At 43.9% G+C, this 27,180-nt stretch overlaps 1 protein-coding gene across 2 annotated transcripts in view; it reads left to right on the top strand.

Moving 5' to 3' along the window:
- LOC121869048 overlaps positions 1–24,313 on the top strand; it is a 39,075-nt gene extending 14,762 nt beyond the window's left edge. The window contains exons 2-9 of one of the 2 annotated variants that reach the window (XM_042370145.1): positions 5,740–5,900; positions 16,779–16,901; positions 17,003–17,239; positions 17,791–17,937; positions 18,214–18,415; positions 18,823–18,935; positions 19,070–19,207; positions 19,491–24,313. In XM_042370145.1, coding sequence (XP_042226079.1) covers positions 5,740–5,900; positions 16,779–16,901; positions 17,003–17,239; positions 17,791–17,937; positions 18,214–18,415; positions 18,823–18,935; positions 19,070–19,207; positions 19,491–19,709 — 1,340 coding nt within the window. In that variant the 3' untranslated portion in view covers positions 19,710–24,313. Of the gene's footprint in view, positions 1–3,369; positions 3,531–5,739; positions 5,901–16,778; positions 16,902–17,002; positions 17,240–17,790; positions 17,938–18,213; positions 18,416–18,822; positions 18,936–19,069; positions 19,208–19,490 lie in introns of both variants that reach the window. The other variant, XM_042370146.1, reaches the window with a different exon arrangement.
- Positions 24,314–27,180: the final 2,867 nt, after the last annotated feature.

The raw sequence follows: 27,180 nt of genomic DNA, 5'->3' as shown, positions 1-27,180 counted from the left end.
TGTCTGTCTATCTATCTTAATCTATCTATCTGTCTATCTGTCCGCTTGTATGTAATAGACAAAAATACACTGTAGCCATGACACAACAACTGCCATACACTATACTTAAAACCATAGTAACATACACTATTAACACTATACTATGGCGGCAGGTCAGGTCAGGTCAGGTTATGACTAGTGTGACGTCATCGTGTAAACAAACCAATGTCAAGGTACATAACATCTTCTTGGCCCGAAAAAATGTTGAATAAATGATAAACACACACACACACACACACACACACACACACACACTGTTGGTTGTAATGCCTTCTCTCTCTCTCTCTCTCTCTCTCTCTCTCTCTCTCTCTCTCTCTCTCTCTCTCCCTCTCTCTCTCTCTCTCTCAGGATACAATAACAACGTAAAAATAAATGGTATGAATTAATGTTACTTAATTAACAAAAAAGTGATGGTAAATTATGTCAACGAGAAGGAGGAGGAGGAGGGGAGGGAGGGAGGGAGGGAGGGAGGAAAGGAGGAAAGAAGGGATAATTTTCCTACAATTGACTTTCGTAAAAAATTCCCCATTGTGCCTTTTTTCCCCCATCACCCCATCTCTCTACCTTGTATCTCCCACCTCCTCCCCAACCTCTCCCCCACGCCCCAGTACATGCACCAACTCATATCTCCATCACTCGTCCACTCGAATCCAATCCTGGTAAAATCTGACTCATTTAAATACATTACCAATGGTGATTTACCCCACAATGGCGATCTTCACACACTGGAGGGGGGAGAGGCAGGGAGGGAGGGGGAGAGGCAGGGGGAGAGGCAGGGAGGGAGGGGGGGAAAGGGAGAGAGTCCAAAAAATGCTCGACACCAAAAAACTCTTCAGTTCCTTTCAATCACAGACGAACCTCAGTGTGTGTGTGTGTGTGTGTGTGTGTGTGTGTGTGTGTGTGTTTACTAGGAGGATAAATGCCCTTCATCACTGATCTCCATAAACGCTGAGAATTTTTCCAAGAATCAAATGTCAAATCGTGTAACTCTTAAGAATTACCAAACTCACTCTATCTCTGTTGGTCGGTACTCTTAGAAAACGGCTAAAGATCTTCACAATAATAAAACGTCATAAATAAGAAAACGTCCAAACATCGTCACAAATAACTCCGACAACACCACTTAATATTGACAAACCTACAAGACAGTTGACACACAGAAACATGGTCCAGGTACTCGGGGAGTTTAACCGACCCCTTGATTCAATATTCATAGAAATCGGCGGGAAAAAAAAACCCTCAATTTTTTGGCGCGCTCGTTGACAGAATTTCACAGAATGTAGTTACAAAAGTTGGCGGCAGGGAGCACAATCAGCTTTGGCATGGGTTCAGGTTTTACTCTCAGTGGCGCTCTCTACACCACAACCTACAAAGTTTCCTTCTGCTACAAGACTAAAAAGTGCGGGGAAATTTCGGGGTGGGCGGGGAAATTTCGGGGTTGGCGGGGAAATTTTGGGGTTGGCGGGGAAATTTCGGGATTGGTGTGGAAATTTTATGGTTGGTGGGAAAATTTTCGAGTGTGAAGGTGAATCACTTAATAATTTGAATTAAATGTAAAATAGATTAATATTTATACTTAATGATCTTACTACAATTAAAATAGAATTAATGACATCCTTACTGTACTGACTGACTCTACTGACTAACGTGTATACTATACTTACTCAGTTAATATAGTGTAGACATTATACTTTCAATATTCGCGACAATAGACCCTCGATATTCGCGACAGTAGACCCTCGATATTCGCGACAGTAGACCCTCGATATTCGCGACAGTAGACCCTCGATATTCGCGACAATAGACCCTCGATATTCGCGACAGTAGACCCTCGATATTCGCGACAATAGACCCTCGATATTCGCGGAGGTTAGGTTAGGTTCTCGGTAAAACTGAACATTAGTTAGTTAATAGAAAATACTTGAGAACAATGACTATGCCTGAACCTGTATAAAGCATTGCTAACTGGTATCATTTATGCCCAGAGTACCAGATTATGCCCCTGTGTATGCTGATCTTTTATACTTGTTTACATTAAGCTCCCTACAAATATCCCTCCCTTTCTCCCTCCATCTACTCCCAACTCCCTCCCTCCCTTACAACTCCTCCCTTAGTAGCAGTTATCTCTCGCATCAGTAACTACTCTCCCTAAAAGCTGTCGTCTCCCTAAATGAAAATACTCAGTCAGCGGGTCTCTTGTTGACAACCATCTGTGACCCCTTGATGAAGTGCGTCTCTCCTTCCCTTCCCTCCCTTCATTCCCCTTCCTTGCCCTACCCTTCCCTTCCCTCCCGTGCATGTATTGGCTACGCCCCTTCCTCAAACCTTTAATAGAAATGTGTGTGTGTGTGTGTGTGTGTGTGTGTGTGTGTGTGTGTGTGTGTGTGTGTGTGTGTGTGTGTGAGGGCCTTATACCAGAGCTTCCAACTTTACCATGAATATATATTGCCCATTGAGTAACACACCTGGATAAGAGTGACTCAACCTATTTACCTGCCTGATGCTATGTCCTATTCCACCCCTCTACTACTACTGCTACTACTACAGGAGTCATCTACCCTCTACCTATTATGTTCCTCTCAATTCCTCTGCTCTAATGCCTCCCAACAACTAATCAATGCCTCTTTTTACATCTTCTGGTGATGATGCCTGATGTTATATGCCATTATAATGCTTCTCTTTATACCACTCATCATGCCACACCTTTAGGACCACTGCACAAGATGGCACCTGGCAATGTCGTACAGGTGTTAATGATAGATTAGTGTATTGTTTACCTGTGTTTCTACCTGCCCGTGACCTAGTTGACCCCAAACACACATTATCCTCCTCCACCTTGACCCCAACATTATCCTCCTCCACCTTGACCCCATAACACACTCGACCCCCCCTCCTCTCCCCACCAGTCACCGCCTCCAGATTTCTCCTCAAAGTCCTGATTGTGTGTCTACAAGCGTGGGTTTTGTATTTGTACTCCCCAGTTAATTGACTGTGTCTATCTCTGTGTGTCTGTTTGTTCTCTCTCTCCTTCTCTCCCTTCCTGTTATCTCCAAGTGTCTCTCTCTCTCTTCATCAAAGCCCTTGTACTTCTTGCTACTATCGTCTCCTCTTTACTTCGCCCTTCATCCACCCTGCCACCCTCCTTTCACTTGTTACCTCTATATAACATGACCTCCCTCCCTCCTTCATATCCCCCCATGATTTCACCACCCTCCCCTTCCCCCAAGCACCCCCTCCTTCTCTCCCTCGCACCTCCCACCCCTCCCTCACCCCCCTTATGATTGGCTGACGTGGCTGACAATGGTGGGTGTTGCCCCCTCCTTCCCCCAGCGGGCACCATGTGTGAGGGGGTGATGGAGCCGCTTAAAGATAGTTCCTACGTCCGCCGTCACCACCTGGCGGCGCTGCTGCAGCCCACCATCACCCGCTTCTCCCTCTCCACCGTCGGGGATCACTGCGCCACCACCGACCTCCTCCTGACGCGGCGCCTCGTGAGTAGTCCGACCTGAGGCTCACTAATACTCGGACCTGGACCTGATTCAATCCTCAACCTGACCTGACCTGGAACATGATTCAATCGTGAACCTAACTTAACCGAATCCGGGTCCTAGCATTAGTTTGGCCTGTCCGACACGAAGCGATACAACACTGCCTGCCCCTCAGCTCTGGCCAGTCAGTCCTATACAACGGTGACCTGACGCTAGACTGAGATTCCTGACCTAGTAGCGGCAGTGCTCTCAACTAGACCACTAGCTAGAAAACGAGTCTGAATATTAGCTAGTTGCCGAGCTTATCATCACTAGCTAGAACACGAGTTTGTAAACAAAAGCTAGTCGCTGAGCTTATGAATAGTAACTAGACAACGAGTTTGAAACGAGTCACTCAGCATGAAGTTGAGAGTATGTAATAATAATGATGGTTGCCCCTTATGTAACGAGGATGGCCGGCCCAAGGGCCACCTAGGCGTGAATTTTTTAGGGTGTAGAAGCTGTCACCAACACAACAACCACACCCTAAGTTAACGAGCTGCATGACCCAGTGTTTAAGGTGTAGAAGCTGTCACCAACACAACAACCACACCCTAAGTTAACGAGCTGCATGACCCAGTGTTTAAGGTGTAGAAGCTGTCACCAACACAACAACCACACCCTGAGTTAACGAGCTGCATGACCCAGTGTTAAGGTGTAGAAGCTGTCACCAACACAACAACCACACCCTAAGTTAACGAGCTGCATGGCCCAGTGTTTAAGGTGTAGAAGCTGTCACCAACACCACAACCACACCCTAAGTTAACGAGCTGCATGACTCAGTGTCAAGAAATAGTCCGAGAAGACCGGACAGCTCGCCAACTACACTGGCTAACCATTACCCCGGAACACTGCCACAAATCGATTAACATCCAGGTCCCCAATTACAGCTGGGTAGACAGAGGCAAATGGCGTAAAGAAACTTGCCCATAGTTTCACCCTGCCCGGGGATCGAACCCGGGTCCACACGCTTGCGAGGCGAGCATGCTGACCATTACACCACAGGTCACCACACACACACCCTTAGAGTCGAGTTTCTGATGCCCCAAGAGGTCTGATTCTAAACTACCAAATCACCATGCAGTACGACAGTTTGGGCAGGGATGAGTAGCATTTCCATGGGGCTGACAACTACTGGAGGCGCGGCAATAACCTAACCTAACCCCCCTTCCCTTCCCCCTGCTGCTGTACCCTCTCCCCCTACGCCCTTACATTGCCCTTTCCTCCTTACAATCCCCCTTCCACCCCCCCTTACCCCTTAGAAGGAAGAGAGGGAGGGGTAGAGTTAGGTTAGACAGTTAAGAGGGGAAATTAGAAGCGAGTGAAGGAAGACCAAGGGCCATTACTACCTGAGGGCTATTACCTGTGTCTACCTGTGCTACTCTCTCTCTCTCTCTCTCTCTCTCCATTACTTTTTATTATCGCCCATTTACATTCTTTCTTCTTTTATTCTCCCTTCTCTCTCATCTTCTCCCTCCTCCCCCCTCATCTCCTCTTCTCTCTCAGTCTCTAAGTCTCGTGTGTGTGTGTGTGTGGGGGGGAGGGGGTTACATCACCACACCCCATTACAGTGGTACACACCTTCCCATGTCCCTATTACATAACAGACAAATTCCCTCCTATTAACCCCTATTAAATAAACCCAAAACAAAAATATCCCCATAATTTTCCTAAATAATATCAAGTAAATATCCCCAATTTCCCACACCAATTATCCCTATTTTCCCTCCACTGAGAAATATATAATATCTCCCTCAAAAATAGGACCATTTTCCACCAATTTCCCACCAAACTAAATTAATTAGCACAATTACCCCAACAAAGTGAACCACCTCTCCCTATAATATATCTACCCGAGGAAATTGTATATTTTTTCCCTGCTTATGTAAAAAAATTCCCTATTACACTTTCCCCCCCCTCCCTTCCACCTGTCCCCCACCCACTCACTTCTCACCCCAGCACCTCCCCCCACCACCCACTCACTTCTCACGCCCCAGCACCTCCCCCACCACCCCACCACCCCACTCCTTCACACCCAGCACCTCCCCACCCCCCCACCCCTCACGCCCCACACCCCAGCACCTCCCCCCACCACCCACTCACTTCTCACCCCAGCACCACCCCCCCACGCCCCCTGCAGGAAGGCCCACTCACAACATGGGTACCTTTGCAGCGCCTCTCATCAACAAAGGAATCATGGACACAGTGAGAGACGTAGGAAGGCTCAGGAGGCATCATCTCCACTCTCTGGTACAGGAACACCTTCTCGACTTCACCACTAGCGGCGTTGGTGAGACCTATATTGCTCTCGACCTGTTGCTGGAACGGTGCAGGGTAAGTGTATGTGTGTGAAAACCCTGGCAGTAGTAATCTTCGCTATAAGTAGTACAGTATATATAGTAAATGAGACGCGAATATTCACACGGTTTAACTTCAAATAAAAAAAAACATAATATAACGAAGAAGAAATAAAAGAAAAAGAAGAAGAATAAGAATACGGAGAAGAAGAAGGAAGCAAGGAATACCATGAACACACAGGTAAACGTGAGTATCTTGTCACCTATAATTAATTAACCTTGACGCGTACGGGTGACTCAGGCCGTACAACACAGGAGGTCCTGGCCAATACCCATCACACAGTCACCTCAAACGTCTGGTAGCGATCACCATAACATAACGTAGACTCCCTATTTAACACCAGAGGTAAATAGATGACCCAGCATCATGTAAAACCTCCCCATAAATAGGTACAAGAATATATCGGGGGGTGGGAAGGGGGGGATGGGGAGTGTAGATTATTGCTAGTTACCCCTGGCTGCCGTAGAGATGGGAAAAGGTATCATACGGCAGGCAGCGTGGTGGATGACTCGCTGCCTCTGTTGATGTTTTGGCAAGAGGCGATAGAAGTCAAATACCTCGTGACTGTTGAGGTGAGGGTGTGAAGGGGGTGAAGGAGGATTATCGGTATTAACTTCAAACAGTTCTTAATTACGTTTCACATACAGACATAAGATTAAAAAAATACACATACAGTATATAATTGTATGTGTGTATGGTTTATATGGAGAGAGAGAGAGAGAGAGAGAGACAAGCGGTGTACCCCAAGGCCCTCAAGTCCATCATATATACACATACCCCTCCCCCCACCTTCCCTACCTGTATCACCACTCCCCCCCCCCCTCCGTCATCATCAAGATTATTCATCCACTTCTGAAAATCTGACATGTGACTGTCTATTTAGTTGCGGCGTGTGTGCGTGTGTGTGTGTGTGTGTGTGTGTGTGTGTGTGTGTGTGTGTGTGTGTGTGTGTGTGTGTGTGTGTGTGTGTGAGAGTGGTTAGGTAGTGGAGTGTCCTCAAATGCCCCCCCTCCAAAAAATCCCAGTGGTTGAGTGGAGCTTGCTCGCCTCTCACCACTGAAAACCCGGGTTCGATCTCCATGGACTCAGGTACAGTAGCCAAAATCAAACAAGCATTAGAACCCTGATGATCTCGGGAGAAAGCTAATTGGCAGGTCTTAATTGAGGTGATTCAACTACCTGGGTCGTTAAGTATTAGAGTATTAGGGATAAGGGGGCGAGTATTGGGGATAAGGGCAGTATTGGGGATAAGGGGGCAGTATTGGGGATAAGGGCGAGTATTGGGGATAGGGGGGCAGTATTGGGGATAAGGGGGCGAGTATATGGGGATAAGGGCGATTATTAGGCAAGAAACAGTATTGGCGAGTATGAGGGATAAGAAAGAGTATGAGGAGTATAAGGGAGTATGAAAGGAACTAGTATGAGGCAACAAGAACAAATATGAGTGAGTATAAGGGGAGGTGGGGGAGTATGGGGGCGAGTGGGGAGTATAAGGAGGAGTAGGGAGTATAAGGGGGGCAGTATGAGGCAGACTAACACACGCCTGGGGGTTCACAATACTCTACATACAGTTAACATAATCTAATAACAGCGGTACAGGTTGGCATAATGGATTAACAGCCAGGCGCTCACTTCAATCCCACAGGGCTCACTTCATTCACCCAGGGGCTCACTTCAATCACCCAGGCGCTCACTTCAATCACCCAGGGGCTCACTTCATTCACCCAGGGGCTCACTTCATTCACCCAGGGGCTCACTTCATTCACCCAGGGGCTCATTTCATTCAACCAAGTACTCAACCAGGCGCTCAAACAGCTACTCAATGCATCCAACACTTGAGGTTTACGGAGGCGCTCAAACCAAACCTAACCTAACCCAACCCACCACACGGAGTTCATATATAAACCCAGATAAGCCCCTTCATGGCGTGCGTGTGTCACGTGATCCTTTCTACGTGTTAACCATCCTCATCAAAGTTAACATGTCACTAGTTAAGGATGAATTAACCTTCCATCAAGTTAACTAACATAAAATTTAACCTAACCTAATGCCATTTTGACGGGGCGTGGTGGCGGAGTGGGGTGATGCGCCCTCCCCCTGTGTTATGAGTCACTGGGTTCGGATCCGGTACACACTCAATCCATACAGCTGTGTGAGTGAGTGTGATGGAGGGAGGGGGGAGAGGAGGGAGGGGTGGGCGTGATGTGGAGGTGGGCGTGGTGGTGTGGACGCGGTAAATATAACACCCACGTGACTGGACAGGTGAGTCAGAGATCAAGGTAAGTGGTGGCGCCCCCGACTCTCTAAATATCAGCAACTCGGGCGGGGGTTGGGGAGGGGGTTTGGGTTGGGGTTTGGGGGGGCGGGGCAGCATCAGGTGTTGAGCGGATCACAGGTAACTCTCCAAAAATATGTAGTTAAGTTGGTCGCGAGTAAAGCGTTGCCGTGAGTCCAGCTGAATCATATTAAACACAGTGGCCGCCATCATGCTTGTCCAGGGATTATTTTTGTCGTGTTGTTGTCATGTGAAGATTAGCGTCCCAGTTTGTCTCACCTGTTGATTAAATGTCTTTATGTTAACCTGACCTGACCTAACCTAACCTAACCTGACCTAACCTAACCTGACCTGACCTCATCTGACCTAACTTACCACAACATAACTTAATCTAACGCTGGCTTGACCTGACCTGACCTAACCCTGACCTGACCTGACCTGACCTAACCCGCTCACCCAGATAGCATTAGGGCATTTTAATCATCAGGTATATTAAGCTTGGGGGGTGGTGGGTATGGGTGGGTGGTGTGATGACGAATGGTGTGGGTGGATTAATCTCTCACACCTCACCTCATCCGTCACACACCCAGACAGCCAACAGAAATATCCGTTTGGGTGGAGCCAGCCACACCAACGAGTGCCTTCGGGGTCCACTGAGTACATCGACCTCTAGAGTGCACCCTGTACTCAATATGGCACCTAACCTTGCAGTTGGGGAAGTGAAGGCGATCGAGTGCAGTGCCTCCTAGTGTACCCAGGTCTTGATGTACAGTGTTGCGTTATCCACACTATGGAACCCCCAGTGTTACTTGTGAACCGAGAGAGAGAGAGAGAGAGAGCATTTTTATCACTCTACATAGACCTTTCCCTTCTATCTCTTACACCTCTCCCACTCCTCCTCTTCCTCCCACTCCTCCTCTTCCTTCCCCTCCTCCTCTTCCTTCCTCCTCCTCCTCTGGGGCGTGTAAAGATAATATATCAAACGCTCAGCTCCACTCCTTTATTGAAACTCTCAGATGGCTCCGGGAAAAAATTACTCCTACAGATACGTTTATGAGAAGGGGGAAGGAGGATGATTGATGTGGGTGTGGGTGTGTGGGTTTAGAGATGACGTCCCACCCTCTCTCTCTCTCTCTCACACCCACACTAGTAAGTCCTCGGCATAAAATGAGACAGCCTCCCCCCCCCCTCACTTAACACACTCGACCAAGAAATTAGTACAGCCTGAATTCATCACAAAGACGGAGCTGAACATTAAGAGATAGCAGTCACCACTATCACCACCATCACCACCATCACCACTATCACCACTATCAACACCATCACCACTATCACCACTATCACCACCATCACCACTATCACCACTATCACCACCATCACCACTATCACCACCATCACATCACTACTATAATAGTTGCCCCTCATGTAACGAGGATGGCCGGCCCAAGGGCCACCTAGGCGTGAATTTAAGGTGTAGAAGCTGTCGTCATCACAACAACAACCACACCCAACTTTAACGAGCTGCATGACTCAGTGTCAAGGAATAGTCCGAGAAGACCGGACAGCTAGCCAACTGCACTGGCTAACCATTACTCCGGAACACGATCCACAAATCGATTAACATCCAGGTCCCCAATTACTGCTGGGTAGACAGAGGCAAATGGCGTGAAGAAACTTGCCCATAGTTTCACCCTGCCCGGGGATCGAACCCGGGTCCACACGCTTGCGAGGCGAGCATGCTGACCATTACACTACGACCATCACCACCACCACTATCACCAGCAGGACGGTAAGGCCCATTGAGGGAAGTTCACCAATCAACCGTGAAGCAGCGGGGAACTCAATGGTGGCACACACACACACACACACCTCATCCAATCAAACTCAAATGAAAACCTGTAACCACCCCCACCCGTCCCCACCACACCCCTACCCTACCCCGAGAAGAGACCCAGTACCACCCCCACCTGCGCCTCCTTCAGGTAGGTCTTGGTAGTTGGCAATGGTTTAGTTTTCGTGGGTAATGGCTGTAGTGGGATCAAGGGTAAAGGTGTTTTTATTATTCTCGTGTGTGTGTGTGTGTGTCAGGCAGCGACGTGATAGGCAGAGCGTAAGGGAGTAAAGCTTATCGTACCGTACCTTCTCGGCAGCACTAACGATCATACATCTAATAACGACAATTGTTCGTACGCCTGGCAGCAGTACGTCTGGCAGAAACACCGGCCGTACATCTCACCGTAGCGCTGATCGTACGTCTGTCAGCGGTACTGTCAATGTTTACCTAAATATACGGCATCATACCTTGCTTACTGACAGCTCTAAGGCAGAGAATGTTTACAGATCTATTATTATTATTATCAGTACTGTTATTATTACGCCATTACTGTTATTATTAAACATTCAAGAACCCAACATTTCCTTTCACGTTAAACCTTCCCTCGTCTGCCTCCGTCTCTCACTTCGTAAAGCTTGACTAATCTTAACTTAAGCTGGAGGAGAAAGCCTTAATCAAGCTGGAGGTGAGAGCCTTCTATACAACCTTGTCTTAAGTAGTTCTATGCCCAACGAAGTCCATTATTTAATTGCTCTCTCTCTCTTTAACACATTCTCTTTCCCTTTCTCTCTCTCTCTCTCTCTCTCTCTCTCTCTCGCACAACACACACACACACAAACACACACACACACACACCAAAACAAACACAAGCCACACTTCCCAAACAAACTTGGGACTTTACTGTACAACAATCAAAAGGTTTTTTCTGGTATATAATTAAAGTTGTTTGGTGTCTTGTTCCTGGAGGGGGGAGGGGGGAGGGGGGGAGGGGGGAGGGGGAGGGGGAGTGGTAAGGGGGTGGTAGGAGGGAGGGGAAAGGGTAGGGGAGGTTAGGTGAGGGTGTCTAGTCATCAGGTGAAATAAACTATGGTGTCAAATCCATCAGGTGACCCCAGGTGTGTACGCTAATGACCTGACCCATACAGGTAAACTCTAAGGTGTCATCCCACCGCGTTTCAGTAACTACAGCGAGCTACAAGTTTATGTAACAACGACACTGTAACCGACCTCCTTCTAACTCTGTGGGGATTACTGTACCCACCACCCCACCCCATCAACCCCTCTCACCCCCCTTCCCCCCCTAGCTCATAACTCGAGACAATAAGAACATAATAACTCTAATAAGTAAACCTGACTGACAGACAGACAGACAAGACAATTTACATATCTCAGAGTTGACAGGAGAACCAGGTGATGAGAAAGAAGGGAGGGAGGGTAAGAGAAAGAGGGAGGAGACAGGAAAGGAAGGAGAAAGTGTGAAAGAGAGAAAGGGAGGTAAGGAAGAAGAGAGAGAAGGAGAGAGAGAAGGAGGAATGAAGGAAGCAGACCAGAAAACACACACACACACACACACACACACACACACACGAGGTAAATAAATAGATCTTTCAACACCATTAGTCGCTGTCGTAGTGGTGGCCGTCACTCACCTGCCTCACACCACAACACGTCTCTACCCACCACCTCAGTCCTAGCACCTCGACTGTAATACTGAAATGGTTAGGTTAGGTTAGGTTGGCTTGGAATGGGTTGGGTTTAGACTGGACTCATCTCTTGTTCTTTCCCTCTTCCTTCCTTCCTTCTCCTCCCCCCTCTCTCGTTTATCTCAATCCTCCTCCTCTTCCTTCTCTCTGATACTTCCTCACCCACCCCTTTCTTCACCCCTTCCCCCACTCCTTCATAACCCTCTCTACCGGTATGGTATTAAGCTTATTTGTGAGTCAAATGGTTTATGGAGAATCATTATGTTAATACCGTGTACAGGTGTGATAGATGGCGCCAGCTTCCACCACCCCCTAACCTAACCTGACCTAACCAAACCTGACCTAACCAAACCTGACCTAACCAAACATGACCTGACCTAACCTGACCTCATAAAACGTAACCTAACCTATACGTCGATTTTAGTGAGTCGCCGTATACAAGAGGACACACACACACACACACACACACACACACACACGGAGGGGAGGGGTAGGTCGCTCCAGTATAACCCGATCAGGCCTGGCGTCGTGTTATAAATCAAGCGGCGTAGCATGATAGGAGACCCCGAGGATTTACGATGAGTAAAGGTTTTGTTCGATAAAGTTCACAGCAGACATATGGTGGTAGTATGTTAGTGGCGCCATGTGTGTTTATACCTACCAACTGTGTGTGTGTGTGTGTGTGTGTTTGTGTGAGGAATTTGAGTGATACTGTCAAATCCTAACCCAGCCCAAATTAACCTAACCCAACCTAACCCATCCTAACCTAACCTAACCTCCACGGTCAAAATCCCATCAACTAACACCACACCAGACAGGCCGCCACCACCACCACCACCCAACCTATCCCAACCTTCCTATAAGCGTAATAGATGAACACGTGACAAAACACCAATGGTAGACTCGTGTAAATTTAGAGCTACAGTAGATCCTCTTTCTGTGTAATACCTGTGAGTGAGGCTGTTGCAGGGTTAAAGGTTAGCTTAGGTCAAGTCGAGTCAGGTCAGGTGAATGGTGCTCTAGACGGGTGTGTTTCAGACTCCAGGTCGTGTATGTATGTATGTATGTATGTACGTTATGTATGTCTAGCGGCCTCCTCCACTTACTCGAACAGCCAGTCACCATTCTCTCTGCCCAGTCAACAGTACAGAGGGGAAGCCTGGTGATTGGTCGGCGTGAAGTGAGAGGCCGCCCACACACGACCTGACCTGACCTGACCATAACCTAACCAAAGTAACATGTGCAGACTGAAATTTCACCAAAAATTGAAAGAAATAATCAGAGACCGACACACACACACACACACACACACACACACACACACACACACATATATATATATATATCAAGTGAGCTGAGCTACCTCCAACATGCGTGTCCGTTATCAGTCATAAATATATCACCATGTTCCTTTGTTCTACAGCTGAACATGTCCACTTCTGAACAGTTATTTTGGTCTTGGTCACACAAACATGACTTTGTTCAACCCTGACTTTTAACAAAATATTTGGATCACTTGAAGATTAGACACCCCAGCTACCAATTTTAAGCTACAATGATAAACCTACATTAACTAATTCGCTAAATGTTGTCTAAATAATCCTAATGCTTCAGAAAATACAAAAATAATCGTATCTAGAATGTACTTATGTAAAAAAAAACATAAAAAACTAAAAAAAAAACCCTAACCTGAATGTTATCTAAAAATTAAAATAATCTTACCTTTAAAGTTGTTATCTAAGTGAGCTTATGTGTAAAGTATTAAGGCAATGTGGGCCACAAGGCGAGGTTTTTTTCGTCTTATTTGTCTTCTAAATTCAGGCCAAAACTGAGCTAATCTGGAAACTTTGAGACTAAATAAGCACTCCAGGCCGAGTCAGTGTTGCCACAAGCCCCACACGGGACACCCCACACCACAACACTGAATTAATATTGCAGGGAATATTTTGCTGCCCTCCCCACCACACACCAACCACCATGGAAAACCTGCCGACCAGGATTTTTTTAATAATAATAATAATAATAATAATAATAATAATAATAATAAGAATAATAATAATAATAATAATCACAAATCATTATTAGCAAGAGTTAAAAGGACAATTTCATCACAATATAGAATTCTTTAAAAGCGTCGTCTGTTTTGAGTCGCCTCCACCGTCTGTCACAGCTAGGATTTGAATCTTCTGTTGTATGTCACTAAACCTTCTGAATAGTTTAGATGTGAATAGCAAGACCAATTAGACCACATTTATGAGCTAGATACTTGTAATTATAAATAGGATAAAATATACAGGTGATAATGGTAATATTTCCAAAAGTTAATGAAAAGTTTGGCACACTCGTTATTTATCTCATTTCTGCCGTTCGCTGGTCATTTTCGCCCCCAGTAGAACATTTATCACTCGCTCACGCACTCGCTATTTAAATAATATCGTCATTAGTCCTGGTATTGTCACACACACGATATAATCAGAATATTTCCTTCGGTTGAGATAGACGTGCGTTGTCTGGCCCCGAGGAACCGCTAACCCCTCCCTGATTCATTACAACATTTGATTGGCCAGTGCTTCTAAGCGTAAGTGCTCGTTATCAAGTCAATTAAATATCACTCCCTCCACATAATAATAAGCTTAAATACTGCGACAACTTATATTTAATGTCCTTATCAGTTTGTTTACATTAATCAGGCAGCTATTACTGAGACTGACTGGTTTTTGAGTGTTAAATGATATGCTGCAGACGACGCTTCCCTCCACCCCGTGACTAACACACACACACACACACACAGCCTGGTCGGGAGGATAAGAAAAACCGTTTATATAGCATCACGTACAGTAAACCACCGTGAAGATGGTCCCAAACCCACGACACCCGACCCACGACACCCGACACCCGACCCACGCCACCCGACCCACGACACCTAGCGAGAACCAGACACACTTAGAGCAGGAGACGAGTTCAGTATTCACTCAGCCACCGCGTGTTGTGATAACCTGAGTAGAATATTGGGAAATAGATAATCCACCTGACAGCCACACGACCCCTTCCCCGTACGACCCCTTCCCCGCACGACCCCTTCCCCGCACGACCCCTTCCCCGTACGACCCCTCCCCCTCACGACCCCTCCACCACCACCACCTCCTTTCATAATTTCCATCCATTACCTTATCCATTTAAATCCCTTTTCCATTATACAGCCGGGTGGTCCATACTGTCTCCTGGGGTAGAGAGAGAGAGAGAGATAAAGAAAGTGAAATAAAGAGAGAGAGAGAGAGACATTCATCTTCCTCACCGCTCCCAAGATGCCAAACGAATTCCCAGCAGCGAGTAGAGTGAACAAGTTTGGAGTGACCACCACCACCATCACCACCCCCAGCGTCGCCGGCAGTAGTGTTCCACCAGGGGAGCGTCGACTCATCCCTCACGTAGCGGGGAACCTCATCTGTCTTATCCTATATCTCGGTGGTGCAGCCTCAAGACTACTCCTCCTCCTCCTCCTCTTTCCCTTCTTCCTCCTCCTCCTCCTCCTCTTTCCCTTCTTCCTCCTCCTCCTCCTCCTCCTCTTTCCCTTCTTCCTCTTCCTCTGATATGTCTCTCACCATCATCATCACCTCCATCATCATCTCCATCACCATCACCGCCTCACCATCACCACCATCACCGCCTCACCATCACCATCATCACCGCCTCACCATACTTTAATATATTCCTCTTGAGAAATACTCGAGATTCTTGGGGAAGTCTACCACCCACCCCCCCTCCCCCCTCGCCTGCTTTTCATTCTCGAGTCAAGGAGGGATTAGGTTAGGTTAGAACAGGTCAGGATAGGTTAGCTTTGGTTATGTGAGGTTAGGTTAGTTTAACGTATATGCTATGTCAGATTTGGTTAGGTTGGTTTAGGTTTGGTTAGATTAATTTAAATTTGGTTTGATTGTGTTAGGTCATAACAGGTCGGGTTAGGTCATAACAGGTCAGGTCAGGTATAATTCCCCCTTCTTTACTCCCTGTAACATCATAAACTATAATATTCTCCGCTATTTAAACTCTTACAGATTTACATTGTATAAAATTGCTGAGGTATTTATTTCCGACCTTTATCTAACACGCCTGAAGCACCTTGACCCGCTTGTTAAGTGCTAACGGTGTGACCAGGTCAATTAGGGAGAACCTCTGATGACGTCACACCCAGGAAGGACGTCACACACAGGGATGGCGTCACACCCAGAGATGACGTCACACCCAGGGATGACGTCACACCCAGAGATGACGTCACACCCAGAGATGACGTCACACCCAGGGATGACGTCACACCCAGGGATGACGTCACACCCAGGGCTTCAGAGGGTTGCCGGATATATATATATATATATATATTTTTTTTACATATTTCCTCTCCAAATCTTCGTGTCATTTTTCTTCAGGTTTTTTCTTTATTTTACGTAAACTAACAATGATAAGTGACAGCAAAGAGGGACAGGAGTTGACAGACAGTTGACGTCATGAGATCTATCAACACTGTCAGTAAGACCGATATTATTCTTGTTTTAAGTTAAGGACAAAATATTAACTTTGGGTGAATCAAAACCTAACCTGACCTGACCTAACCTGACCTGACCTATCTAATTAATCATGTCTGGGGTCAACTTAACTCTAGTAGTGATGTTTGTCAGCAATAGGTAGTAGGCAGCTATAAAACAGGGAGGTACTGGGAAGATAATGGAAGCAAAATGTATATTCTAATGGTAGACCCTGCTGCCATATGTGACCAAGTCCCAGGTTGATGATCTGACTTTCTGCCTCATTTACACACAGGGGTCTCAATTGTTTCCCTGACAACACAACAAACATATATAGTTTCTCACCACTGAACTTGTTTTTAATTTTTTAGTATTTATTTATGGTTCTCTATAATGCTGAGTACTGTACCTCTGTTTCATTGAATCTATGTTAACTTGTGTCACGGTTTTACTGAATATCTATCTATAAATCAATCAATAAACCAATCTATCTATCTATCTCACCCCTTCGTTCCCCTACAGCGCCTCCGTCGGTTGGATCTGTCTTACCTGAGGACGGTGGGGCCGCCTATTCTGATTCGTCTCATCCCCAGCCTAACCCACATCACTGTCCTTAACCTCAGCATGACAGAAACCGTCGACCAGGTGAGGGGGAGAGGGGGTTTAAGGGAAGGGGGGAGTGTGAGATAAGAAAGAGATGAAAGGCAAGAGAAAGGTAGAGATAAACCTCACCCCTTCACCAACAGGTACTGGAGCTGATAGGCCAGAACTGCCCCGAGATACGTGAGCTGGACATCTGCAACACCCCTATCACAGAGTCGGGTCTCACGCGGTTGTGTTACGACGCCGAGAGAGACCAGTCCATGTGTCAGAAACTCGTCAAGCTCTCCATCAGCGGGTGTATCGTCTCAGCCAAGCCCGTCTGCTTCCTCCTGCAGTACATCCCGACCTTGAGGGAGATTGACTATGACGACATCTTCCAGGTAAGCAGGTGGATAAGCTGACAGGTGAGTAGGTGACTAAGCTGACAGGTGAGTAGGTGACTAAGCTGACAGGTGAGTAGGTGAGTAGGTGACTAAGCTGACAGGTGAGTAGGGGACTATGCTGACAGGTGAGTAGGTGACTAAGCTGATAGGTGATTAGGGGACTAAGCTGACAGGTGAGTCGGGGACTAAGCTGACAGGTGAGTAGGGGACTATGCTGACTGTGGTACCTGACCGTGATGAACTAGGGTACCTGGGTGGTCGTATGATTCACCGCCTCTCAATACTGTGATCATTTGTGTGTCGCCCCGTGATCAATGTCCTCCACCTGCCTATTGACCGAGGCACCACAAATATTGCTGTGGTGGAGCTTTTAAGTCACCCGGGGAAATTGGTATTGGTCGTGTGTGTGTGTGTGTGTGTGTGCAGTCTCTCGCCAGGAAAATCCACCCCCACGAACGAACACATACACAAATCTCTCCTCACCCCCACCTCCAAACAGGTGTGTGTGTGTGTGTGTGTGTATATAAGAGCCAGGTATTCTCCGGCAGGTGTTCGGGGTGCTGCAGAAGTGGGGGCTCACCTTAGACAACATCGACAGGTGCCACAAATTCCACCTACGGATCCTCAACTCCACCAATGACCTGGTCGACCCCTTCAACGTAGAGCTGGCCATCATGTTGTGTCCTTATGCTACGGTGAGTCGGCCATCATCCCCCCCCCCCCTCGTTAGGTGCTGTGGGCCGGGCCGGTTCTCTCTCCTGTTTCCTTTCGTTCCCTCTCCTCTCTCTTCTTAATCTACCTTAACCTAACTTCACCTGAACAGATATGCGTGTGTAGAACGTGAAGAATATAAAGTTAAAACACACAAGTTACTGGTGTACTAAATTGTATTAAATCCACCAGCTTAAAAAGGTCACTTAGTAAAAAAAAAGATCACACACACACAACTAGCCACTCTCTCTCACACACAGAACTTCACCCTAAGCAATGCCTACGTAGACAACGACGTACTCTACAAGGTAATGATGATGGAGCATCTCACTCACCTACGGATCACCAACTCAGAGGGACTCACACTCGACTTCCAGGAGGGTGTCTTGCCTGTACTCACCGTCAAGGGTCACCAGCTCCTGTCTCTCCTCTTGGCTAACTTTGCCTCCGTCGACGTGGCCGGTGAGTGATTCATGCCCTGTAGGAGGAGTAGTAACAGGTTAGGTACTATTGAATTAGAATAGTTAGGTAATAGATTGGTGAAGGTATGGCTAGAAGGGGAGGTTGGAGGCCATATAGATGATAATAAGTAGTAGTAGTGTCAACAACAATAACAACAATTAACTATTACTAAAAGCATGGCTGATAAAACACACACACACACACACACACATACACATATACCGGTACAGTCAAAACAGACACACTAGGACCAGTGGGTAGAGGCGGGTTGACCATAAGCTTTTAGAGTAAATTCGGTACAAATGGAAAAAATAGTGAACTGTGTAAGTAAATTATGTGTACGATAAAGTGTGCGTGTGTGTGTGTGGGTGGGTGGGTTCAGCTGTAACGTTATGACATGTTTACAGCCATCGGTGAGTGCTGTCCCCGGCTACAGAACCTGGCGCTTAGTGCTGTAGGCGTCTACGAGGAGATTATGTATCCCCGCGAGCACTACTTCACTACACTGAAGAATCTGGAGGTCAGTCTCTCTCTCTCTCTCTCTCTGTCTGGCTGATGTTTTTAAGAAAGCACAACAAATATCCTCAAAATATACTCCCACACCCCCACAGTGACCCTCCCTCGCTCAGCTGATCAGTGTGGTGTGTCTGACAGGTGTGGTCGAGCCTGACAGTGGACACGTGTAATACCACCATCCTGCGGCAGCTGCTGTGTTACTGCCCTGGCCTCCGCAACCTGCTGGTGAAGGCTACCGACGCCCTCTCTGACAAGTTCCTCTTTGATATATGGCGGGTGAGTGCGTCTTGGGTTCACACACACACACACATACTCGGCCTAATATTCGAGCAAATCATTTGTTTATTCATAACAACAAAGTAATTAATAATAGACAAAGTTCCTAAGCTGATAACTATGAAGATAAATTCCACCATATATATTACGAGTTATGAAGAGAAATACACAAGTAATATAAGTAATGTATTAACAGTATAAATAACGTATTAATTAACAGTATAAGTAACGTATTAATTAACAATATAAGTATCGTATTAATTCCCTCTGTTGTGGTGGTCAGGAAAACGCTATGCCCCAGCTGTCTCGCCTCACCATCGACACTTGCCCGAATGTGACAGCGTCGGCTATACACCACCTACTGGACATGACCAACGAACTCACTCTGATCCGCCTGTGGGGCTGTTTCTTCATCACCAAAGACGACGACAGGAAGATTCAACAGCGCATCAAGGACGAGAACTGTGACGTGTATCTGGAGTGGTTCTGCTGGGACGGTTGAACTTTTGAACTTATCCACCCCTAACACTCATCCATCGCCGTCTTTATTTTTCGTTTCTATACACCGTTTATTTACACCTCAACAAGTAAACGCCAACTTTTGTTATTTTCTTATTGTTTACTGATCATATACCAAATGTGACGACAATAACAATAAAATAAGGAAAGGAAAAAAGGAACCTCAAGATGGCGTAACATTATCAAGAGTGAATGATGACTTTCTTCTCCCGGGTCTATCTCCGTAGCTACTTGATGAATGACTGGACAAGCACGAGGTAGACTCAACAATAAATTATAACGAAAACAAAAATAATATTAAATCCAGGTGTTGTAATCTCTGATCCCTGTTTCGCTGGGTAAAAAAAAAGAAGTATTACCGTATGAGGTATTCAAAAACTTTGTAACAGCGCGCAAGGAAAATATGTCAGAATAGGCAACTCGATTCTATTCCCAGACACAAAAGGTTAAACTCGCATGTTTCTAAATTAATCAACACGCCTCGTCAATAGGTAGAAATGTGGCCTTTTGTCTTAGTAATAATAATGTAAGCGGTGTTGTCTGCTGGCCCGTGATGCTTGTTTTATTGTTTATCTGCTGTATATTTCATTATTTACAACACATAGCTTTAATTAAGTCTCACTGACATATATACAGGGTTAACTGTGTTCAATATCTACTGTGATAGGTAAATAACTCTTCCGAAGTATTGTCAAGTGTTAAGTACTGTAAGTCGGAAGTGACATTCAAGCTCCCGGAAGAGTTAATAATTAATGCTATGACTCGCACAGCTGTCTGTCTCACCACCCACACGCAGGACTGTTGAAGGTGGCTCCCAGTGGCGCCTTATTGAGTTACCAGAAAATATAATAGTTTGTGTAATGTGTGTTTTCTGGGTGACGATGGTAGGAATGTGTTAAATAATCCATTCTTTGTAAAAAAAAATAGATAGGAATTATTTAAGTAGTGCTCAGTTATTTATTTACCAGTAGTGAACTAATCTATAAAAGTGACAATCAAAACAATTATATGATTCACCAATTACTTTCCTCTATAATTTACCAAAGCCCGAGATGTTTTAGAGTAGGGGGCTGTGGTCACCAAACCCCAGATGTTTAGAGGAGGGGGCTGTGGTCACCAAACCCCAGTCACGAGGGCGGCTCCTTGACTAAACTAACAATATTTACACCAATCACTTACTTTCAAAGCTAATTCTCTATTTACTAAACCCCAATCCGTAATGTGACCAGGTATTAGCACTTATCTCACGTATAGGTCATGGCAGCGACAACAGTATAGCCACAATTAAATCTTTAAAACGAAATCTCTTTCACAATGCCCTGACCTACTACACTAAATACGTCTTCTGAAAGATACACATGAACTTTGCATGTACCAGTATTAATGATTTCTCAGCTTGACACCGCAGCTTGTTGTTTACTTTTATGACTATATAAAGCTTATTTTCTTACCATAACAAAGCTATTATCATTATTTTTGGTATCGGTTATGTTATTCAGTAGCTGCCAGTACTTGACAGGCGAAGCTATGACATCCAAATTCCCCAATGGCGTATAACAATATAAAATATTTCACCCACTTTTAAAACCCTAAAGTCTTCATAAGTATTGCAAATGTGTTTCGACATATCACGTATAACATGATCAAAGACATGCTACTATCCAATTTTAGGGCAATTAGGTTTTTTTTATATAGATTTGTCGCTGACTAGATATGTGTTTTAATCCTTCATAACGAGTTACCGCAGAGGCCATAACGTTTTATTTACAGCCACGGACGACTAACACAGGTGGCAGTCATCTTCAGCCTAGCCATAATTTGTATCATCCTTTCTATTAGATTATGTAATATAAACACCATCTTATGGTATGCTGCAGTACTAAACCGTTTACAATTATCGGAACAAGAAAAAAATATCGTCTGAACAAAAACATAATTTTTCTCTTTGGTCCTATAATTAAGGTAAAGATTTAGGTCATGTCTTCCGTAATCGACTTTCCCCTTATAAAATATGACCCACCTAGGCGCAGCTGAACATATTCACTGTAGTTTTATTATCAAAGTAAATATTAGCAGTGACGCTGAGCTGACAAATCCCTGATAATCTGATTTATGGCCCTATAATCAACTGTGCTGCTCTGCTTCAAAGGAATTATGAATCTCACCATAAATATACGTGTGTGTGTTGAGGGAGATGCAATACTGATCTGCTGCTCCTTAGTTCCTTCCACTAGTGTTTGTGTTCAGTCAGTAATTGGAGGATTACTTGCTTATGGTGGGACGTGACAAAACGCTAGAAATGTTGTGTTAAGTGTAACTGCGAATGGATCTCCAAGAATCCGTGAACGAAATTCCAAAAAAATTAAGAAGATTTAGAGAGCAGATAAAGTCTAGAATAAACTAATGTAAGATTTGTTTGCGGTTTGTCCAAGAAAATTGACACCTACCTAACTTAACACCTCACCTCACCTAACCTAACCTAACCTAACCTAACCTTACCTCACCTAACCTACGTCTAACCTAACCTAATACCTACGTCTAACCTATTTTATCTAACACTGACTACCCGCAAAAGAACTCCCTCATCCATGAACGCAACAAATGTCGAAATGTTTGTAATGGTCAAGAATATCCCACGAGAAACAGTGCCCCGTGGGACTTGCCATTATCATAAACAAAAAAACCTAATCACAGACTAACAGACATGTACAGCAACACGCACAATCTGAATATATCAATCCCCAGGAGACGCGGCATGAAGAACGCTGATTCTTCGTATCTCACCATTTATTTTTGGAAAATTAATCATACAAATTTAATTCCCGTGTGCAACATATCACTCACCCGAAAACATAAACTAATGCCTATCAATCTGGAGCCAACACCCATGTAATCTTAACTCCCATACAAGCCACTATGACTATATTGTTCAAGCACGTACTGCTGGGTAGGGATCATACCGTACATTAAACAGTATCTATTAATAATTACGCAATAAAAGGTCTTCCTTCTGAACAGGGGATCATGAACTAGTCTTACTATGTGGTGAACTCTTACCTACACAGAACACCTGGCCTTATGTTACCTGACTACTAGACGTTCACCACAGACAAATTTTAAACCTTGTGGGAAACAAGAGCTTTTCTGGCAAGTCGCGAAATAAAACACCACAATGGCATAAAAGCGGTTTAGCGTCTCTGGTCATCCATTCTCTCCTGGGATTTCACCGAACAATATTAAACAAAAAATAAACTTTAAACCCTCTGGGGACAATGGTTTAACTTTAACCTGTTGAGGATAACAGCTTAAATAGTCAACTTGAAAGTGTTGTAGTTTAAACCATTATCCTCAAAAGCATTATAGTTTAAACCATAATTCTCAAAGGGTTATCGCTTTAGCTTATGTCCTCAGAAACATAAATAAATACAGCCTAAGGTATTAACAAGTACATAAGTAAAATATCGATGTTGAAAAAAACGTATCGAAGCTCTGTACTTACTAGGAGGTACCTATGCACTTGGCTATACGTTGCAGTAGGAAAACATTGAAATACTATAAGATAACCCTCAAATATAATACCACTAACAATTTTATGTAACTTTTATCTGTTATCTCCGTTTATCTATCAGCTACAGAATAATAAATGATGCCAAACTGGGAGTATTGATAAGGCTTAGTAATAATCGTAGTACCACCACCATCCAGAAATATAGCAACTCAGTACACACATTTAAAACAAATTCTAACTGGTTGGCTTCAATCATCAAATCGATCAACGTTGTGAATGCAGTGATAGAAGCAGCTACCCCGTACTTACCGATTTATAAAGGCCAGCCAACTTTTCGACTTTAATAATATAGGAGTCAATTTGTGGTCTACTGCTATATTAATTTATGGCTACTGTATGACCACCAATTTCATGAGCTAGTTGCTAGTATATGGCCTTCACCTACTGTATAAGCTCTCGGTGTTTGGTCTGGTTGCCACGCCACAAAAGACGCTGATAGTTTTGGTCAGGGTAACTGTGTGTGTGAGAGGGCACAGTTTGTTAGAGCATAGCATAAAGCTGTTTAATAGAGGCTAAAGAAATCCTCATGGCATAAGGCCTAATGTCTTTGTATATTGGGCAATTTCATTTTTAATTTCATACTTTTACACGATTATTTATACAAGAAACTCTTTGCAGGTTTTATACCAGAGTTATTAGTTAAGCTGAATAATAATATTAATTAATAAGTACGGTAGTTGTGCCTACTTAATATTTGTTCTGGCATTTTAGCAACTGATTAGTGTATGCGGTGCCTTTGTCTAGGGTATCAAAGCCAGCGTTCAGGTTACTGCGCACTTTTCATATAATTTAATTGTGTTAAATGCATGAAGTACTGCCAGTGTGTTCTGAGTAAAATAACTGTTTATTACTGTAGGTGTTGTAGTCAATTACAAAATAATTGAAATGAAAAATATTACACTAAAAACATACATGTTCTTATATATAAGCAAATTAAGGTTACTATTAACGATGCTAATATAAAGTAACGCAAAACATAACATACCTGAATGATTTTGTCAATAAAGTAATAAAAGTTTTCCACGTGCCATCTTATTTTCCTCCTTTATCTTAGAAGGTTAACTTATGACTGACTCAAGTTCCTAATAGTCAGCCATGATCAATAGCATCACCCCACGACCCAGCGGCCACACCAAACATTACAACTGAAACTAAACTTGGTGTTGATTCTGGGCCGGCCAGCCAGCCACCCATTATACTCCAGTCCTGACAGTCTCCTGGTTTCTGTTGATGATCTATTTCTCTATAATACACCTTGTGACACTATTTCTTGGTGGTGTATTGTCATCCTTCTATATCCAGTATTTACCATGACAGCTTGGGCGTAATGAGTACAGTGCAGGACGTGTCAGTACAACTCCCGCTAATAGTGACTTGACGTGATTTGGTGAGGTAAAACTTCGGCAATAGTGAACGAGACAGTTTACACAAAAATTAATTGATGGAAATTAACTAAAATTTCTGGAGATACTATTTCCATGCTACTGGACACAAAAATGGAAACGATAATGTACAGAACGTAACAAAACCTGATCTAATTAACCTAACCTTACCTAACTTCCTAGGGTAAAGGCGTAGATAACGGCTACCACCAGATGGAATTATCCGAATTAGTAGAATTTTTTTATACATACTAATATGATATTAAACACAAAAATGGAAACGACAATGCATAGAACCTAATAGAACCTGACCTAACAAAATTGGCGCCGGGAGAATTGTGAAGCGGGATAGAGGAAATAAAAAAAAAATAATTAAATCACAATAGAAAGTTGTAGTTTCTTTTAATATACTTAAAATCATCAAAACAATAAGCACGTACAACAAAAATAAAGAAAATCAACAAAACACTTCTGGTGGTAGCCGTTATCTACACCTTAGCCCCAGGCATATTAAGCAGAAAGAACTTACTTTTATATCTGGTGCCAATTAAAGCAGCAGCTGTATCTTGTAGCGGCATGATATAATTTTACGATGTTTTATGGACGTGAGATTACGATCGATTCTTGCAATGAAACACTTATTTCTTCTTCACTGTCAATTCTACTGCACTATGAACACTGTACGTCTTGACAAGCACAGAAAACTTATGATACGATACCGAACACGACGTGATAAAGACGCCATAGTAAAATAATAAGGCTCCTCTGGTCTCCCTCTCAGTCGTACTCCTTTCGGAAGAACAATAAGTACAGTAAAGATACAGTTCACTTATATTCGAAACGTATTAAAAGCGAATCAAAACCCATAATACTGTATGGACTTTGATTCCAATACTATTATCCTCATCGACTATAGAAGGAATTGGTTTAATTTATTGAGCAGAAATAAAAAATAATCGGTATTTGTGCCGATTATAGACACAGGACTGAAGGCTAATAAAGGGGAACCCAGACATATATTTAGGGAACTGTTTTAAACGACAAGACCTCCTCAATTACCAACATGAGTATGGCTTTGAAATAGAGGGAAAATGTCTGTTAAAATACTATAAAGAACACCAAACAAACCTTTGAAAAACCTAACCTAACCCATATAAAGGTTAGAAATCGATTTGGAGTTCATGGATGACCTCAACTGAACACCGAAAACAAGCATAAGGGTAAATGCTTTAAAGTTTAGGATTTTTATAAGTTAGGTAAGATTAGGTAAGATTTTTAAAGGTTCGTTTGGTGTTTCTTTTAACCCGAATTTTCCATCTACTTCAAAGCCCTGGCCACTTTGAACAACTAATATTGTTGGTAATTTTATTGGTTAAAATACTCGAAAAATATAAATTTCTGCCAGAAATGTAATTGAACAAAGTAATATTTTTTTTTTTGCTCTTTCTCCTTATATGAGTAGCATACAATTTGCGGAAATTTTGATAAACGAATTTTTACCATGATCATAGATAAAGAATTTTTTTCAAATACTGTACATATAAATAATTGTTTTATCAATTTTATTAGTTAATATCAACCAAAGAATAACTGGAAAATTTGAATGAAATAAATGCATTTAGTTGCGAACGGCCTCCTCCACTTTTACCTTCAATATAATTCATGGTGGTCCAGCAGCCTGTACCTGTGTCTGCTGTACCTGTGTGTTGGCATCACCTGTACTGTACCTGTGTGTTGGCATCACCTGTACTGTACCTGTGTGTTGGCATCACCTGTACTGTACCTGTGTGTTGGCATCACCTGTACTGTACCTGTGTGTTGGCATCACCTGTACTGTACCTCCTCTTTTCACCAACTAATTATCAAAGTATCACCTCATAATCTCACATTCCTCATCATTATCTGTAATTCTCTCGAGGATAAGGAACAGGTTGTCTTTAATGTTTATCAAATGAATTGTTTTATGTACACACATCATAAGTGCAGTACTGTATTACCCTCGATAACCAAGAATCACAAATAAACTTGTTACAGAATCATTTCGCCTATGGACAAGACGCTTGTCACTTACTGTTTCGTTCAAATTTGAGAAACTTTAGAATTGCTCTACCTATAATAGTTACGTCTAATAATCACCTCAGGGATAAAATGTACAGTCACAATGTATCCACACAGTTCACTCACTCCCTGTTAACTGTCTTTTATAATAACTGTGAAACTTTTACATGTAGTTTACTGTTATTTATGATACAGAAATTTTGGGGGGTATTTCTGTAAGTTTCCTCTCGGCTAATATTTGGATCTTGACTGTTGCTGTACTGGTGGACAATTAATACTCACTGCACAAGTATTTGCCGGCTACACTGGTCTTCTCAACAATCTCTCATCAATATAAACCAATAGCCCATTTGACCATTTAGATGTTCCTCCAGTTCATTTCTGACCTTACATGTCTGGGAAACAATGGCGTTCAAATATTCTGTTTAATCAATTTTGTTGTGATT

The sequence above is a fragment of the Homarus americanus genome, unplaced genomic scaffold (assembly GCF_018991925.1).
Source record: "Homarus americanus isolate GMGI-L3 unplaced genomic scaffold, GMGI_Hamer_2.0 scaffold24694, whole genome shotgun sequence".
Taxonomy (NCBI): domain Eukaryota; kingdom Metazoa; phylum Arthropoda; class Malacostraca; order Decapoda; family Nephropidae; genus Homarus; species Homarus americanus.
This window is presented reverse-complemented; position numbering and strand designations above follow the sequence as displayed.